Source organism: Neltuma alba, unplaced genomic scaffold (assembly GCF_004799145.2).
Source record: "Neltuma alba isolate B1F8T4 unplaced genomic scaffold, ASM479914v2 tig00011735_pilon, whole genome shotgun sequence".
Lineage (NCBI taxonomy): Eukaryota > Viridiplantae > Streptophyta > Magnoliopsida > Fabales > Fabaceae > Neltuma > Neltuma alba.
The window spans coordinates 454,506-471,286 of record NW_021636363.1 but is presented as its reverse complement, the minus strand read 5'-3'; the positions used below and the strand labels follow the sequence as shown (position 1 = coordinate 471,286).

The window sequence follows — 16,781 nt, the reverse complement described above, 5'->3', positions numbered from 1 at the left end:
ATTTGAAAAAAATTGATAAATATATGAAATAGTTCTTACATATAAATTAACATCAACTCTTAAATTAAGTATAGCACTGATGAGCAGCGTATCTAAAACATTCTAGATTTGACCCTATTTGTGGCACCCGTGGAATCCCTCGTGTAAACAGCACAAACTGTCCATATTAGAGCTATCAATTAGAGCCGGGAAAACAGGTCGAGCCGTTAGGCCGGCCCGTTTAGGCCCTTTATTTATTTATTTTTTAAAATTTTTTATATAATTATAATATTATTAATTTTTTACATTGTAATAATATTTCAAACATTTAGTTATTATTGTCATTTTAAAATTAAATTTTACAGAATGATTTGATTTATTTAGTTTTAGACAATAATTTATCAATAAAATTTTTAAAAAATGGGTTAATTTGGATTTTAATAATGATTGACTTATATTATATGCGTTGATATTTTTAAACTATATGTATATATATTTGATAATAGAGTATTTTTATATTTATATACATTGTGATTTTATAATTTGAATTAGAAATTCATGAGTTTCAACAATAATGTTTCTCACATTAAAATAAAATAATAGCTAGATTGTAAAATTTTAACGTAAAATTCTTATAAAGAAAAAAAACTTGATATTTTTGTTACGAAAGAAAAGCATACTTATAAAGAAGAGCAATTAATTATAGTGATGATGAAATTTCAAAAGATTAATGATAGTTTATTTATTGCACAATTACACTATAGATAAAATTTTTAGATGTTGTTATCTTATTAATGAATGTTTTAGATGTTCTTGGATATTGATGGATATTTATATATGATGATATTTTGTATTTGTGACTTAATTTTATTCATATTTATGTATTTATTAACAATTTCATTGGTTTATTATTGTTTTTTTATAAAAAAATATAAAAAAACAACATTTTTCCTTAAACGGGCCAAAAGCCCTTAGGCCGGCCCTAACCCCTGTAGCTTAAGGGCCGGGCCTAATAAATTAGGGTATTTTTTAAATTTCAGTATTGAAAGACCGGCCTTTTAAGCCCACCAGCCTTAAAAGGCCGGCCCTGATTTCCACCTCTACTATCAATAAAGGCCAGTTTGGTCTTAAAAGGCTAACTTGAAAAGCTCGTACCTAAAAAAGGCAGGATTTAAAAGAGCTAGCTCTTAAAAATCTGCAAACTTTAAAATTATCATATTATTAAAACCCGACCCTTAGACATATGGGGTCGAGGCCTAAAAGAGTCGGTCTTTTATGTTATTTTTAAAATTTAAATCTTTTCAATTATCTTAAAAATAAAAAAATAACACAATAAAACTTCTAAAAAATTTTATTCCAATTATAATATAAGTAAAATAAACTAATGATGTATAGAGAAAAATAACAAATACTAATGAATTATTATCCAAACTAAAAAAAACCAAATAAAAGAGGAAAAATAGAAAGATAAAAACTAAGCAACTACATATTAACAATATCAGCATAATTATTATCTTCATCTTTATCACCATCATCAAGATCAACAACATTTGATTGTTTTTCACTAGAGATGGGCTCTTCTTCAATGATAAAAAATATAGGGCTTTTTTTCATCACCTTTATCTAAAGTAAAGCTATGTAGTAGTTAAGAGTACAAATGAAAGTCTAAACATTTGTTAGAATAAGAGAATTTTAATACTTTGTTAAGATATGTAAACCAATAGTAAATAAAGATTCACTAGCTAGTAGCTACTATAGTGATTGAAATACTAAGAATATCAACTGTCATTCTTGAAAGAATTAGAAATTGATTTTAATTGTCCTTCTACCAATTCAAGACATCTAATTGTTTCCAATTATATGGATTCACTAACGTTCTTCTAAATAATTTTCTATTTCAAATTTATCCATAAAAAATTAATCCATAATTGTATAAATATCTTGATAATAAAAAAAAATAGGTGGATTTAAAAAGACTGATCTTTTTATTTCTGAACCCTAAAGAGCTAACCCTTCTAAACCCAATTTCCTTTTCAACCTCTTAAAATACAAACCCGACGCTTTACTTAAAAAGGTTTAAAAAGCTGGCCCGTTTTGACAACTCTAGTCCATATCCCTCAATATCCCTCCAATAAAATCTAAACAGCAAACTCATAACATGCAAGGCGAGCGCCCAGCACCTCATGGTACAATTTCAGGTTTGGCTGGTTGTTCCTTGAGTTTCTGAACAAGTTTTCGAGCAACATCACCATAAGCTTCAGATGCCGCAGAATCAGGGGCGGACAGCACTATGGGTCCCCCTCATCACAAGCTTCTCTAATCTGCACTTCTAGCGGTATCTGGAGTCATTAAACACCGATGGGAGTTGGTTAACATATGCAGTAGATGGATGTTGAAGGCAATCACTTTAGAACATCAAGAAAAAGATGCCGGTTTTCTTCACTAACCATTTCATATGCAGATATTATATCACAAGATTTAAGCAAAAACCTCCTTTTTTTTTTCTTTTTTTGTAAAAACTAGTGTTATCACGGTGACTGTCATGGCCATGCCTTTGGAGTTCTATAGAGGAAAGCTCCAAGATTGCCATATCATTCTGACATGGCACCCGCCGTTGACAACACTTACAAGAACCTAGAATCCCAAACAGCCTGATGATCTACTTGTGCTTCATGTAGAAATTCCAATTTAATTATAACGTCAAGCAGCTGATGTGAAAGAATCACAAATTCCAGGCAGGAAGGGGTGGTTGTCAATACTCCTCTCTCAATTATTTCACAAAAAAAAAAGAAAGATTAATACAAACTTTGATCTCTTAAATTTGCCTTCATTTTAGTTTTGGCCTCTTAAATTTCAAATCATAGGTTTTGGTTCCTCAAATTTTTATTTATTTATAATATTAGCCTCTATAATCTAATAAAAACTTAAACTATTTTGCCTTTTGAGGGACCAAAACTAAAATGAGACAAACTTGAAAGACAAAAGATTATATTAACCTAAAATATTATAATTCCATGTCCCAACGTAGAAGTACGTCTGTCAGTTGGTCACACATGGAAGTTGGCAATTCACTTCTTAAATTGTTTTTGAACTGTCGAAAGATTCGGAGATTAGAAATGGTTATTTGCAGCTTCTATAACCAGGAGAGGCAAAAAAAAAAAAAAAAAAAAAAGAAGGAAATGACCCTCAGATAATTCTTTTTCTTTTTTAAAAAGGAAAACTGTATTACAAAGTAGCCGGCCCGTGTCCAGATACTCGCTACAATGATACCTCGTACAACCATCAACCAAACCATGAATTTGAATCCAAAAAGTAAAATCTGAGAAGTTGAGCGTTTAACATCAACATGATAAAACAAGGATCATTAAACACATGAATACTATACTGACCTCACCCAATAATTCTAATCCCATGTCAGCTGCTGTCATACGAGCCCCTCCTTTCCCAAATATGTATGAAGGTTCACCACAATGCGGACACTTAAAGCAGCTCATGTTCTCAACAATTCCCAGAATCTGTGATTACAAAAGAAGATCCATTAAGAAGGATACTCAACACCAAAATCCATTTCCGGAATATTTGAAGTCAAGAATGGAAGGGACGGCTTGACAAAGATAGAAACACAAAAATTTCACCCTCAACATTTTACATGGAGGAAAAAATAAATGCTTTAAAATAAATTACATTAATGAAAACACATTGCATATATATCCGTCAACAGGGTATATGTTTCTTGTCTTTGTTGCAAAAGTTTTACTGCAACTATAACTTCTGATTAGAAGTCTATACGATTTTATCACATGTCCCCAAAGGGACAAAAAGAAATTTAAATGAAAGCTTATCATGTTAGCACATTGATGGGTACTCAAAAGGGTGGTGTACAGTGGATGGATGTACAGAAAAATGCAATATCAAGTTGACTGAGCCCATAGATTTTTTTATTTTTTCTGTACATCCTTGCACTGTCCACCACCCAATTCATGCATATTCAGTGCCCATATATTCTGGCTCAAACTCGTCAATACGACTATATCAATGTAAGTACATTTTAAGAATAAGTACGCCAAAGATGACCATACAGGAACATGAACTTTATTAAACATATTCACTCCTCTCCTAGCATCCATTAATGCAACATCTTGAGGAGTTGAAACAATCACTGCACCTGCAATAGAAGCAGCTATGCAATTAACAACCAAAGATTTTTTCCCTTCTAATGTAAACTATACAAGAATGGAGTATATGAGCCACTAAAAAGAAACATCTCAAAATAACGAGATTTTTGTTTGTTTGTGCATGCTTACACGTTAAAAACTTTATATGACTAAACTTGGAAACAGCAAGTCATGGTAATTGTAAAAAGCCCTTTCAGTTTCACTGTTGGGGCTTTGGTAAACAAGCCATTTAACCTTCAGCATTACCCAATACCCACAAGTTCTCTTCAATTTTGATAAATGTCTCAATGCGTTTTTAGGTTTGAACTTTTTCACTAAGGTCCCATTTATTGATAGAAAAGAAGGAAATGAAAAAGTAAGTAAAATGTCTATTACTATCAGTATCTACTTATATTTTTTAACAAAAGGGTACAAGAGCCATTTTTAGCAAGAGAAGTAGTTAAGATGAATATAATAAGAAAAAAAAAAAAAAAATAATATCGTATAATTGGCTATTGAAACATTTTGCAAACCACAAAGTTGAAGGGGTTAATTGCCAAAACTGAAAATTGGAATGTGTTTTTTTTTTCCCAAATTCCTTAGTCTATTTGAAGGGAAGGGAATGTCCACATATGATATATTTCAAACATCAGATGGACAAGAACCACATAGAGATTATGAAGTAAAAGGTCAAATAACAACCCCCCCCCCCCAAAAAAAAAAAAAAAACACACACACGCACACACCAAAAAAAAAAAACAATCCCCCATAACAAAAGCCTTGAGAACTGTCTCCATAAATTCTTAAACTACCAGATAATTGTAGATTCTGTGAGATTGTTATCTGGGTATCACCGGTTCCAGGAGGCATATCCACCACAAGAATATCAAGGCTTCCCCAGTCAACTCCACGTGTCATTTTTTTAAGCGCACTTGCTACCTATTACAACCCAGTAACAAAAGCTAAAACAGTGAAAGGCCGTATGATAACATTAAGATCGAACATATACAGTAGGAATTTGCCAGAACCAAAAACAGATTGAAATAACTAACCCCTCAATCATGAGAGAACTACTATAGACAGAATATCTTTAAAGTGAATCAGATCTCAAACAACGACAATAGAAGCACTAATGTTCGCAATCTCATTCATGAGACATTAAGCATATGCAACAACTCCTGACTTAAGTGCATATACCAAAATATGCATGGAGAAAGACAAATTACATCAGTAACTTCATCATTACCATCTGTTTGCTGATTTAAGTACAAAATTATTGGGTCACCTCCCACTCCCCCTATTTTCTCCCTCGTTCATAAGCAAATTATCAACTTAGCATATGTTGAACTTTTCCACTAAACACTGGACTGGAGAATCAAACGGCTAACATCTCAATTAAAAGAGATTTAAACTATATAGTAAAGCTGCATGATTTCACACTTAAAAAAAAACCGAAATAGTCAAAGATTGTAATAATGATTTTTTTTTTTGGGTATTAGAATGAGCGGATATTTCATATTCTATGCTTTTAACAAGTAACTGGCTGCTTTTAATTAACGTTACACTCATATACATTTAGCAGGAACTTCAGATCTATCATGTCTACCAGATAATATAAAGAAAATAGTTTCTGCTAAAGCATAAAATGGGAAACACTGTTGTGTCAGTCTTAAAAATAAAAATTTCAACATGCATATAAGATCTAAGGTTCACTCTAGTGGCAGACTTAATTTATCTCAGCCCTTCTAAATGTTTTCATTACTTTTGGTTTCAATTAAGTCAGGAACAAAAATATAAATGCATGACAGAAACAAAAATCTACTAGGAAGGAGAACAACGTATCACAGCATAAAATTAAGGCTGAACTACAGTAAAGGGACAGAGAAGAAGAATAGACAAGAAGTAGAGGCACACCATGGGACCTCTCCATACAATTGGCGCATCTTTCTCCACAAGGAAACCCATTGACATACACTTTATCCCATAGTTTTCAACTGGAATCATTTTCTTTCTGAAAAGAAGCAAATAGCCGAATAAACACTGAAGTAAACTTATAACACAATTTAAATATGTGCAACGAGTTGGCACTTGGCAATATAATATTGCCATCCACAGAATACATTCTTGAAATCCAAAATGGGAAGGAAACGAGAGAAGTTCAAACATTATTATCACTCTAGTTGTCTCTATCAGTCATAGAAAGCAATTTAAGTTAATGATCTCAATTCTCAAGCGACTATCCCCAGCATTAAGAAGTTCAATGCCTGGACGTTAATTGAGTATCTGTTAGAGTGTTCGCGATGCTTTTGCTTCAACTTGTATACACTTCTTGGGAAGTGATACTTTTTTTTTTTGGGGGGGGGGTTTGGGGGGATAATAACTTTATCTATTTCCGTTATGCGTTATTGCATGTATACTAGTTATTCAATCATTGCCACGTAGTGTGTTTGCTCAGCTCCCCTTTCGTGTTAAATTATTACTGCGCCCCAAGGAAGATTGATGGTAAGAAAGAAATAGCAAATACCTGGGGTCACTTCTGGTTTTTCATGAATGTTCATCATGGGGGGAACATTTGGACCATATACGTCGGCATCGAGCAAACCAACCTTGAGATTGCACTTACTTGCGAGCGCAACAGCTAAATTCACTGCCCATTAAAACAGCAAATTACTACACTAAACAATGCATAGAAAGGAGAAATTGGCCCTCACAAAAAATTATTAGCATTTTCAAAGTTCAAAAATAAGAATGCTTATAGAACAGAAATAAACTTATAATTTTTGCACGCACCATCCCAGGAAACGAACCAGACCGTTCACAAACAAACTGTTCCATGTATATACATCAGAAGACAAACATAAGAGTGCTGGGACAGAAGTTGAGGAAGCAAAATACCTGAAGTAGTAGTCTTGCCCACCCCACCTTTACCAGAGGCGACAGCAATCGTATCTCTAACTCCATCAATACGCAGATGCTTCGCGTAGCTCCGAACACTTCCAAGCCTCTGCGCACAAATTGAGAATTCAATTTTATACACGGGGAAACACAGCCGTCAAAACCAAAGCCCGCAACGAACAGACAGACGTACCCTGAAGGAACTGATCACCTCCCTCATATATCCCTGCCAAGAAGACAATGAGAGCAGGTCGAGCGAAGTGTGGCGTTAGATTCTCTGGTATATAAAGGAGAAGGAATGGCAAGAAGTCTCCCGTGCGATGTGAAGAAGTGGAGTGAGGGAGGGAGAACAACGGTGGGAAGAGGCACGCGCTTATTTGACCGAAAAAGTTTCGTCCAATCTTTCCTTTTAGGGTGCTCTGATGAATGAAGCCCAATTTGCAAATAGAATGGATCAATGAAAGCCCATTTCTTTAAAGGAAAAAAGGATGGGCCAAGCCCTCTAAGTGGGCTCATTCTTTTGATTTTATATGATATAATATATTAGTAAGGAATAATTTTTAAAATTTATTACATTAAAAAAAATATTTCATTGGAAAAAAATCAGTTCAATTATTTTTTAAAATAATTATTTATTAGAAAATCACTCTTAAAAATTATTATTGAAATATGGTAGCACCAGTGGGCTGGCCCAATTTTAATCCTCCGGAGCCCAATTTTCTTGCTGGCACCAAATGAACGAGGGCCAGGCGGTTTCAACTTCAACGGTCAGTTGATCATAGAGAAGGCGCCGCTAGTAATTCCGCGCCTTATTCTATGTTATACTACTTCAGGTGTTTAATAGTACTCTCATTTATAATACTCCTAGTATAAGGGTCTTGTATTTAAAATCGGAGGAGTATAAACTATAAACTAGATCTTATAATTAGGACTGAAGATAGTATAAGGTCTAATTAATCAATTTAGAAAGATTAAGAAAGTTAGTTGAATTAGTTATTTGTAGTAAATAGATACTCCTCCGGTCTTTATTATAAGACCCAATTTGACTTTTTATTTGGTCCTAATTATAAGATCCAATCCATTTTGTCTCTTATATTTATGCATTTTTTTTCCAAGATAATCCTTTTAATAATGATAGTTTTAGCCAATATACTTAATTAGCAAAGATTTTAGGAATAACAACACTTATTTATTATAAATAACCAACTTAACTTACTTCCTTAATTTCCTCAAATAAGTCAATTGGGTCTTATAATTAGGACCGGAGGAGTATTATACTATTATTTTTTTTAAATGTTCTTATTAATCATGTGTGTTTAATTTAAAAGTAATTTCTTAACATGTATAACTTCTATAGAAATTATTTGAGAAAAAATAGATAAATGTTAAGGATATAGTGGATTAGAATCTTATATTTAGGACTAAATTGAAATTCAAACTAACTATTATATTAAATTAAGCACGGGTTAGTAATTTAAATACGTCCGTTCCCGATGAGTTTTGCACCCTTTTTGACAAAATTTTATCCAATCTGATCGTAAATTAGATAAAAGGAAAACAACAGGAGAAATTCATTACCGTGCTGTTTGATCTCAAATTGCCACTTTACCTCTCTTCCTCATCCCCTTCCTCTTTCTCATCCTCAAGCTCCAGAGCAGGTATCGCATTTCTTCGTTTCTCCATTAACCAAAATCAAATATGGACATAATTGATGTGTTTTTCAATGGATTTTTACATTTGATTTTCGAACAATTTGGATGGACTTGCATTGTGATCAGAATGCACATTACGTTGGATTTTCACCATTGTTACCTTCGTTAACGAACGTTGTTTCTAATTTTGTTAGGCCATAGCATAAAATTTTTATTGTCTGCCGGTCTTTCTTCTAATCATGATCTTCGGAAATCAAGGGGGGGAAAAAAAAAAATCTCTTCCCTTTATGTTTCTTATATCTTTGCCAGAGGACGGGCGTCTCGAATTTATTCCGACTTTGGTTTTGTATTGATAAGTTAGGCCTATGATGTTCTAATTTACTTTTCCATTTAATTTTTGCGCGTGGGGCTATTAAATTTATTGTTACTTGTTAGTATAATAAGGCACTTTATGGCACAGTTGGGTTGGTTTGAATTTATTTTTTGGTTTTGGTCGCATTCACAGTTACACTGGTATTTGGAATGAAAAAGGGTCATAGTTTTTCTTGATCAATTTATCGAACAGCTTTGGTTGTTTCTTTGTCAATTGCCCTGGTTCTTCAAGGAATTTTCCTGATTTCAGTCCACAGCTAACACGTATGGATTCTCTTGAACTTCATAGTCGTTAAATGTGAACATGCAAAAACTGACCGTAGCTCCTGTCTTCTTTCAACGAATTCTCTTTTTTACTTCAATTTTGATGAAACTTCGTTTGATATACTGGACACTGTTTGTTTGGTGTTGTTCTTGGGCCGTCTGAGCTTAGTCTTTATCTTTGTTTTTTCAAGAATGGCCTATTATTATATGTAACAACTCGGATTATAATTTCATTGCGTTGGTTCATGTATTGTTTCTCACCTTTTATCCCTGGCTCATTGAAATTTCACATAATCGACTCAGGGTGTAGCATATTGCCCTGTCTTGAGTTATATGGATTAATAGAGCATTAGAGGTAGAGATGGCAGCAGGTAAAATTTCCTTTGTTAAGACACAGGGGGTGTGGGGATTTACTGCTCTTCTCGTATCTGCAGTCTGTGAGTGGTTTTTGATAATACTATTGCTTTTCGATGCCCTGCTGTCGTATCTACTAACAAAGTTTGCAAGTTTCTGTCGATTGCAAGCGCCTTGTATATTGTGCTCTAGGCTTGATTTTGCATTAGGTGGTCAAAAGTCTGAGTTATATCAGACACTACTCTGCAACAATCATATATCAGAAATTACCTCTCTGCTGCCATGCCATATTCACAATAAGGTTGCGGATGGAGTTGGCATGTGTGATGATTGTCTCTTGTCATTCACAGCAAAGACTAAAGCCAATTCAAAAGCTCATAGATTGTTGGTGGGTAAACTGGGTCTGTTTCATGGTGACTGTAGTTTCCAGTGCTCGTTGAAGGATGACTTGTTCTCTGGTTCTTCGGATTCAAGGCCATGTACCTGTTGTGGATCGATAACGTCTCACTTTGTAGGGAAAAACAGTCGTGATTCATTATGTTATTCTGGCTTCGCTGAGTTGAAACTCCATCCTGAGTCAGAGTTTCCATTTTCTGCTGATGATAACAATGTTTCTACTGTAATTCATGAAAACAATGAAGCTGGGAGTGATCCTAAGTGCCAATGTACACCAATAGCATCATCAAAATTTCTTCCAAGTGACTCAAGCACAGCGGAACCAGGAAAGAATAAAGGTAATTGTTGTGTTTCTCCTAATTTCCTCTGTGCTGCACAACCTGAAGCTATTGCTTTGGGTGGTACTCAATCGATTGTTGGGGTGTCACCAGAGGAATGTAGCCTCCTTCTCCTTGTCTGCATATTTTTTTATCCAATATTTATAGAAAAGTTAACATGTACTTTCTGAAATGTTTCCAGCTGTAGATGTGTCTCAAGCAAGTGATAATGGACTTCAATCAATCAGAGATCATGGGGGCAGTTTTATGAAGATTGCTATAAATGCTGAACTGTTCGAAAAAACTGATCTGGTTGTAAGTGACTCTTCTCATACAAGTCTTAGGCACAAGGACAGGGAAGAATTGAAGCTATCATCACACAAATCTTCTCAAGATTCTAGTACCTCACTAGTTATTCCATTAGATGATGCTTATCCCCCAAAGAAAAAAGCTGATGCTGCTAGCTCCAATGGAACTAAGGTACTTCAAAAGTCAGTCTCATTGGATTCTGGTCTTGGATCTATGTCTGGAAGCATTGTCAGTAGAATTGAGGAGGACTCTCTTGTTGATCAATTGAAGAGACAGCTTACGTATGACAAGCAATTTATCAATTCCTTACACAAGGAACTGGAGGAAGAAAGAAATGCTTCTGCTATTGCAGCAAATGAAGCAATGGCTATGATTACAAAGTTACAAGAGGATAAAGCAGCACTCCGAATGGAGGCCCTCCAATATTTGAGAATGATGGAAGAGCAAGCAGAACATGATGCAGTTGCATTGGAGAAAGCTGATGATCTGCTGTCAGAAAAGGAAAAAATGATACAAGATTTGGAAGCAGAGCTAGACTTTTATAGGTTAAACTTGGTAGAAGAACCTATGGATGAGAATATGCATGAGGAAGGTAATCATTTTTAATGCGGCAAACATGACATTACAAAATGTTGGCTTACCTCACATCACAAATAGCATTAACTCTTCTTGTAATTCAATACAAGCTCAGAATTCATAGTCAGAAAAGATTCATTTGTCTTTATCTGGCAATATTTGGGGCCTTTGGGCAAATGCGACAGAGAGAATGACGTTTCATTCATTTGGTTTGGCTCCCAATTTTGAAGGATCAGGAGCGTTTCAAGAACAGGCATCTCCAGATCGCACGGAACAAGATAGTAGAGTACAAAAAATGAATAGTAGGCCTTAGCTTTAACCGCTTGTTCCTTCTTTGACCGGTCAGTTTTGAACTGCCCATTGTTCTTTTAACTGAAGAGAATAATGGGTTTTAGTCCCGTTGTGCTGATAAGATGGTGAGTTTCATATTCTAATGTAAGTTCATGTGATGGGAAAGAACTTTCACTGTAAATCCCAAGTCCAAACAGCTTGGCTCCATTGGGTATGGTGGTTATAGGAGGACACTATCCCCAGTTGTCCTAAGTACCCACAGGGAATTGCTGATTGTAACTGTGACAGATACCATCTGATCAAGCCGAAGCATAAAGCATTTACCGAATATGGAAGGAAGTGAGGCACGACTCTGAAGTGGTAAAGTAGTTTTTTTTTTTTTTTTTGGGAACATAGTTTTCTGTTGTGCACTGCCCGAATCAGGATCTTGTGAAACATCTCTAAATGTGTACCATGTAAACATCTTATTGTAGATGTTCAGAGTCAATTTGAACGGTACATATGTAATAATTTTTTAATTAAATTTCAATATTATTATCTTAATGAACGCATAATAGAGAACAATAGTAAATGATTTCAAATTGAAAGATATGCTGTCAAAAGAAAATCAACAAATACAAAATGAAAAAAAAGCATCCAAATTAAGCGCAGGCAATTCAAATAGGATATTTATGCATCAGGTACATGGCTCTAAGACTGGGTACCAAGTCTAAATCCGTCCTGCACATGAACAAGAAATTGGAAAGACGGCATTTTGGAGAATGTTTAAGACAAGCTACTTTGCTACGCCTTCAAACTGAGGTCAATAACACTTGTAAGTTGTAAATGGTAACTAATGTAGAGTTTTGGTGAACCCTAAATTAATGGGCACTGAATCTGAAATACACAAGTATCATAGCTCATGCATGCGCCTAGTATTAACGTGATCAAGTACACGGGCGAACCCAGGGACAGGCTCAAATTAGGGGCAACTGTTTTTCAAAAAACTAATTAACAAGAAAAATGAAAAAAGAAAAGAAAAAGGCTATTGTTAAGGACGACGTAGCTAGTGAGAGAACTGGAGCAGACCACCGGAATGACGCAACGCTCGGAGTACAATACAATTTATTCTGCTCTTATTTAAGTAAAATCTTTCCGATCATCAAGCTGATGCTGATCTATACATATATATATATGTCTGTGTGTGTGTGTGTGTGAGCATCATTGGTCACTTTTATTGTGATGTAGATCGTTAGTTTCTTCCAGTTTTGTTGTGCAAAAATTGACGGACATCAGTTGTTACTTGCTTTGAAATCAAAGGTTAACAGGATGAGGAGCATCATTCTGCAGAGTTGGAAGACTCTCCCTCTTCCTTTTTTTTTGGGGTAATTTGATATGAAGTACTAAGCTTTAATCTTAAGATTTGTGATAATATAAAAAAGTATAAACGTGCATATATCATCTTCTGTTTCTCTATGTAATTCAGCAATGCCCCAGACCCCTGTCCTTATGGCAAAGACGATTATCTGCAAGAAAACTCTACAGTGAAACAAAATGCTGTCATTTTTGGGTTTCAATTTTACAAGTTGGCAACCCTTGATTCGTCCCACTTACGGACTTCAATATATTCTTGTTACTAACTTCACTTTGTACTTAAACTCTTTTTAGTGTTAAGTTATACCTAATCCACCCTTGATGGATTGGGGCCCAAGCCCAGTACAAATGAGTTTCCTATGTGAATAACGAAATACATGGATCTAGAGAGTGAGTATTGCCTCCATGGCTTAAAATTTAAATCCTTTTAACTACTCATGCTTGAAATATGGGATACAAAGAACTAATAAATTACTCCCTATAACTTCTCCCTTGGTTGACATCACCTCTCTCCCATCCGGCGAAGTTTGATGGTTAACCCGCGGTTATGTGATTCTACATCACCCAGAACATACCAAATAAGTGAATAACTTGTTGGATTTCAAGTCCACTCCGAAACCTTCCATCTAATTTAGAGTTATTGAAATCTTTATTTTATTTTCACCAAGCCATACACTTGCTGATATCAATCAGAGCCATCGAAGATAGCGCTTAGATGAAACCACGGTATTAATTGCTGCGGGATAACCCATCTATGCTATAAATATAGCATTTCATTGTAAAAGCCCACTTGCATGGAGAGCTGTGCCTGTGAGTGTATGTTGAGTAAAACAGGGAAGTAGAACAACAATGGCGGGCAACTGTGTGGTGATGAGGGTGACGATGATGGTGGTGCTGATTCTGGCAAGTATTGTGGGTATGACTTTAGAAGGAGCACATTGGTGTTCTGCAGAAGAAGGTAACAGAGTCACTACCACTACCAGAAAAGCCCTTGTTCCTCCTTCTGCCGCTTCTTCCTGCTCTTACATTCCCAATCTCTCTCACTCTTCAAACTGTCCCAGTAACCCTTAACCATGTCTCTCCTGACTTGCACCTTCACACACTCACACAATATATCTACATATAGTCTTTAAGTTTTGATTACGTCCCCTGTTTTTGGGCTTCATTCCCTGTTCCTAACACACACATATTGTTTGTTTGTGAGCGTGGGGGTGTGAGTACATGCAGTTTTCTCCCAAAGCGTCCTTAGTTTCGATCTGCTGTAATGGGGTGTGCGTGTGTGTGTCGGGGGTATGTTATGATGATAGCTATGCGGTAACAATGATGAAGGGATATATGAAGTAGATGAGTAGGCCTGGCGCGCCCTTAATGAGTGTTTCAGCACTGCAATTAATAAATTGTCAGTTTTTCTTCGTTGGTTTAATTATGGATTTTGTTTATTATAAGAGATCAAGGGCGTGTTTCAATATATTGGTGTTGAAATTTCATAGACTGAGATAGAACAAGATGTAATTTTATTTTTCTTGGTATGGTTCCCTCTTCAAACATGTGGGCATGGGGAATTTAAACTTTCGGCTGCGCTCGAGTCATTGGATGGAAGATAATGGGCCACTTACGCCACGCGCCTCAAATTTTTGTTGGGCTCTTAAATTTCTGGTCTAATGGGCTACAGTACCTGGATATTGGCCTCTCCCCTAATGAAATAGAGTTTGATGAGGACAGATCTAGGGCTGTTCACGGGACGGATCGGGACCGGGACCTGCCCGTCCCGGTTCCGTCCCGATGAACAGTAACGGGATAGATTTTCTGTCCCATGTCCCGGCCCGTCCCGGGGTTGTCCCGATCCCGGTTGGGACGGGACCGGGACGTCCCGAACATTTTTCTAAATTTTTTCAAATTTTTTTAATAAAATCTGAATTTTTTAATTATATTTTTTTGGACTTAAACCTTATAAAAAACATCTTTTTATTTTTTTATTTGTTTGGACACTCTTAAACAAAAGCTCAAAATATTACATATAATAATCATTAAAAATTCTAAACAAAAGCTTTTAACACAATAAAAACTTGCGAAAAATTCTAATAATCAATAATCTCAAATCATTAACAAATATAAAAACTCTAAATAAATATATCTATAGTTTCATACAATAGTCTCAAATCTTAAAAAATTATGAAAAAAAATGATAAAAAATTAAAAAAAATTTTAAAAAAACGAACCGGGACGGGACGACCCCGTCCCGTCCCGGTTTGTCCCATTTCGAAAAATTTCGGGACAGATCTGTCCCGTCCCAATAAGACCGGGACCGAAACGGGCCGACCGGGACGGGCCGGTCTTGAACACCCCTAGACAGATCCAAGATGATGCTGGATGTATGCCCAGCTGAATGGACTAATATCCTGTGTAGTGATGAACTAACATCTGAATTCTGGTTAGAAAAAAATTCATATTTAATATTTGATAGTGTCTTGATATCCGTGTTTAGCCTAAAAAACGGATATTGCCAAGCGTCAAAGCGCTAATGTGAAATTTGTTAGAGATATTAAAATGTCATTAGCTAGTTAAAATATGCTATATATGTAAAGAAGATGGGTGTGTTTGGATAGAAACCAAACCATAGTTTCAGAAGTGTTTTTACGGATTATGAAGTAAATATGTGGAGGAGATTATCTCGTTTTGCGGAAAAGTGCTTCTGAAACCACGGTTTTGGAATACCCAAACAGGCCCGAATGTGTTAAGTATGATTGGATGCATGTGGAGTCCCCACTGTATAGAGAGATGATAGCGAAGGTCTTTTTCCTCAAGTTTTTAAGTATTTTAAAACTATTTATCATCCTTTAAGAAAGGATTCAGTCACCCCAAAGTTAACCACACTTTGTCATATTTTCTTTCACTTGATGAGACACTTTGTCATATTTTCTTTCACTTGATGACGACATTAATTCAAGTTACTTTGACCAACAACAGAAAAAGCAGCTGCCTGTATGATATTTCTCTCTCACTTCATTCAGAACATAATTACCCAATAATTTATCACAGTAGAGAGATCGATCATAGGCTAGTGATTAAAGACATATACAGCATTTTATTCTGGGAGAAACACATATATACCATAAAGTTGGCGTATAAATGTTGGAGGTCATATAAACATATAGAATAGTTTAAAAAAGAAAAAAAAAACTCGGGGCTATTTCTGCTAATCCCCTGCCTCTACTGTTGACTGAAAATAATAATGCTATCTCCTATGCTTAATATAAGAGCTAGTTTACTAATTTAAGTAATTTAAAGAAGTTTGTTATGTTAGTTATTTATAATAAATAAGTGTTGTCTTTCCTAAAATATTTTTGCCAATCATATGTATTAATTAAAATTACTATTTGATTAAATCTTTATCGTGTACAATTACTACAATGATTACTTTGAAAAAAATAGATAAATATGATAAACAAAGTAGATTGGAGTCTTATATTTAGGATCAAATTAAAAGTCAAATTAATTTTTATATTAAAAATTAGAGATAGTAGTACACATTAAAATGTTGGTTTTGAAAATATAAAAGAAATTTGTCTCTATAATGTGCTTGACCCTCCTGGAACAAGGAATGAAATCCTCGTTTTAAACACACGAACTAGAATATACCCCCCCCCCAAAAAAATTTTTATTGGGGGTAATTGACCAATTAAGCAACCTAACTAAAGAGAGATATATGTTCCTTCGTTGTAGACACTGGAGTCTGTCAAACGAATGGAGGCCAACAATACCCTCCGCAATAAACATAACGAGGAAGCTGAACAGTGTATATAACATGACACGATGGTTCGTACGAGGACTCCGGAGACCACAAGTTAAGCCAGCTTTTCTTCCTTTTT

The 16,781-nt window shown here is 35.1% G+C and overlaps 2 protein-coding genes across 2 annotated transcripts; one reads left to right on the top strand and one right to left on the bottom strand.

Annotated features, from left to right (window-relative positions):
- Nucleotides 1–1,941: 1,941 nt before the first annotated feature.
- On the bottom strand, nt 1,942–7,340 carry LOC114717382 (iron-sulfur protein NUBPL-like). Its single transcript, XM_028902504.1, is given in 10 exon segments — nt 1,942–2,276; nt 2,279–2,318; nt 3,369–3,494; nt 4,059–4,144; nt 4,946–5,072; nt 6,048–6,140; nt 6,515–6,519; nt 6,658–6,780; nt 7,029–7,137; nt 7,222–7,340. Coding segments are annotated over 10 exon segments (852 nt in total). The 5' UTR covers nt 7,249–7,340; the 3' UTR covers nt 1,942–2,160.
- A 2,303-nt stretch (nt 7,341–9,643) lies between these two features.
- LOC114717408 (myosin-binding protein 1-like) lies at nt 9,644–11,902 on the top strand. Its single transcript, XM_028902535.1, has 4 exons — nt 9,644–10,404; nt 10,586–11,284; nt 11,499–11,554; nt 11,786–11,902. The coding sequence occupies exons 1-4, from the start codon at nt 9,678–9,680 to the stop codon at nt 11,900–11,902; spliced, it is 1,599 nt and encodes a 532-aa protein (XP_028758368.1). The 5' UTR covers nt 9,644–9,677.
- Nucleotides 11,903–16,781: the final 4,879 nt, after the last annotated feature.

What these genes read in the sequence shown, in the direction of transcription:
- LOC114717408 (XM_028902535.1), top strand. Translation starts at nt 9,678, where the DNA reads ATGGCAGCAGGTAAAATTTCCTTTGTTAAGACACAGGGGGTGTGGGGA. An exon ending in GGAACCAGGAAAGAATAAAG is followed by an intron (nt 10,405 to 10,585) that starts GTAATTGTTGTG and finishes AAATGTTTCCAG; the next exon opens with CTGTAGATGTGTCTCAAGCA. An exon ending in GCACGGAACAAGATAGTAGA is followed by an intron (nt 11,555 to 11,785) that starts GTACAAAAAATG and finishes TGGTGGTTATAG; the next exon opens with GAGGACACTATCCCCAGTTG.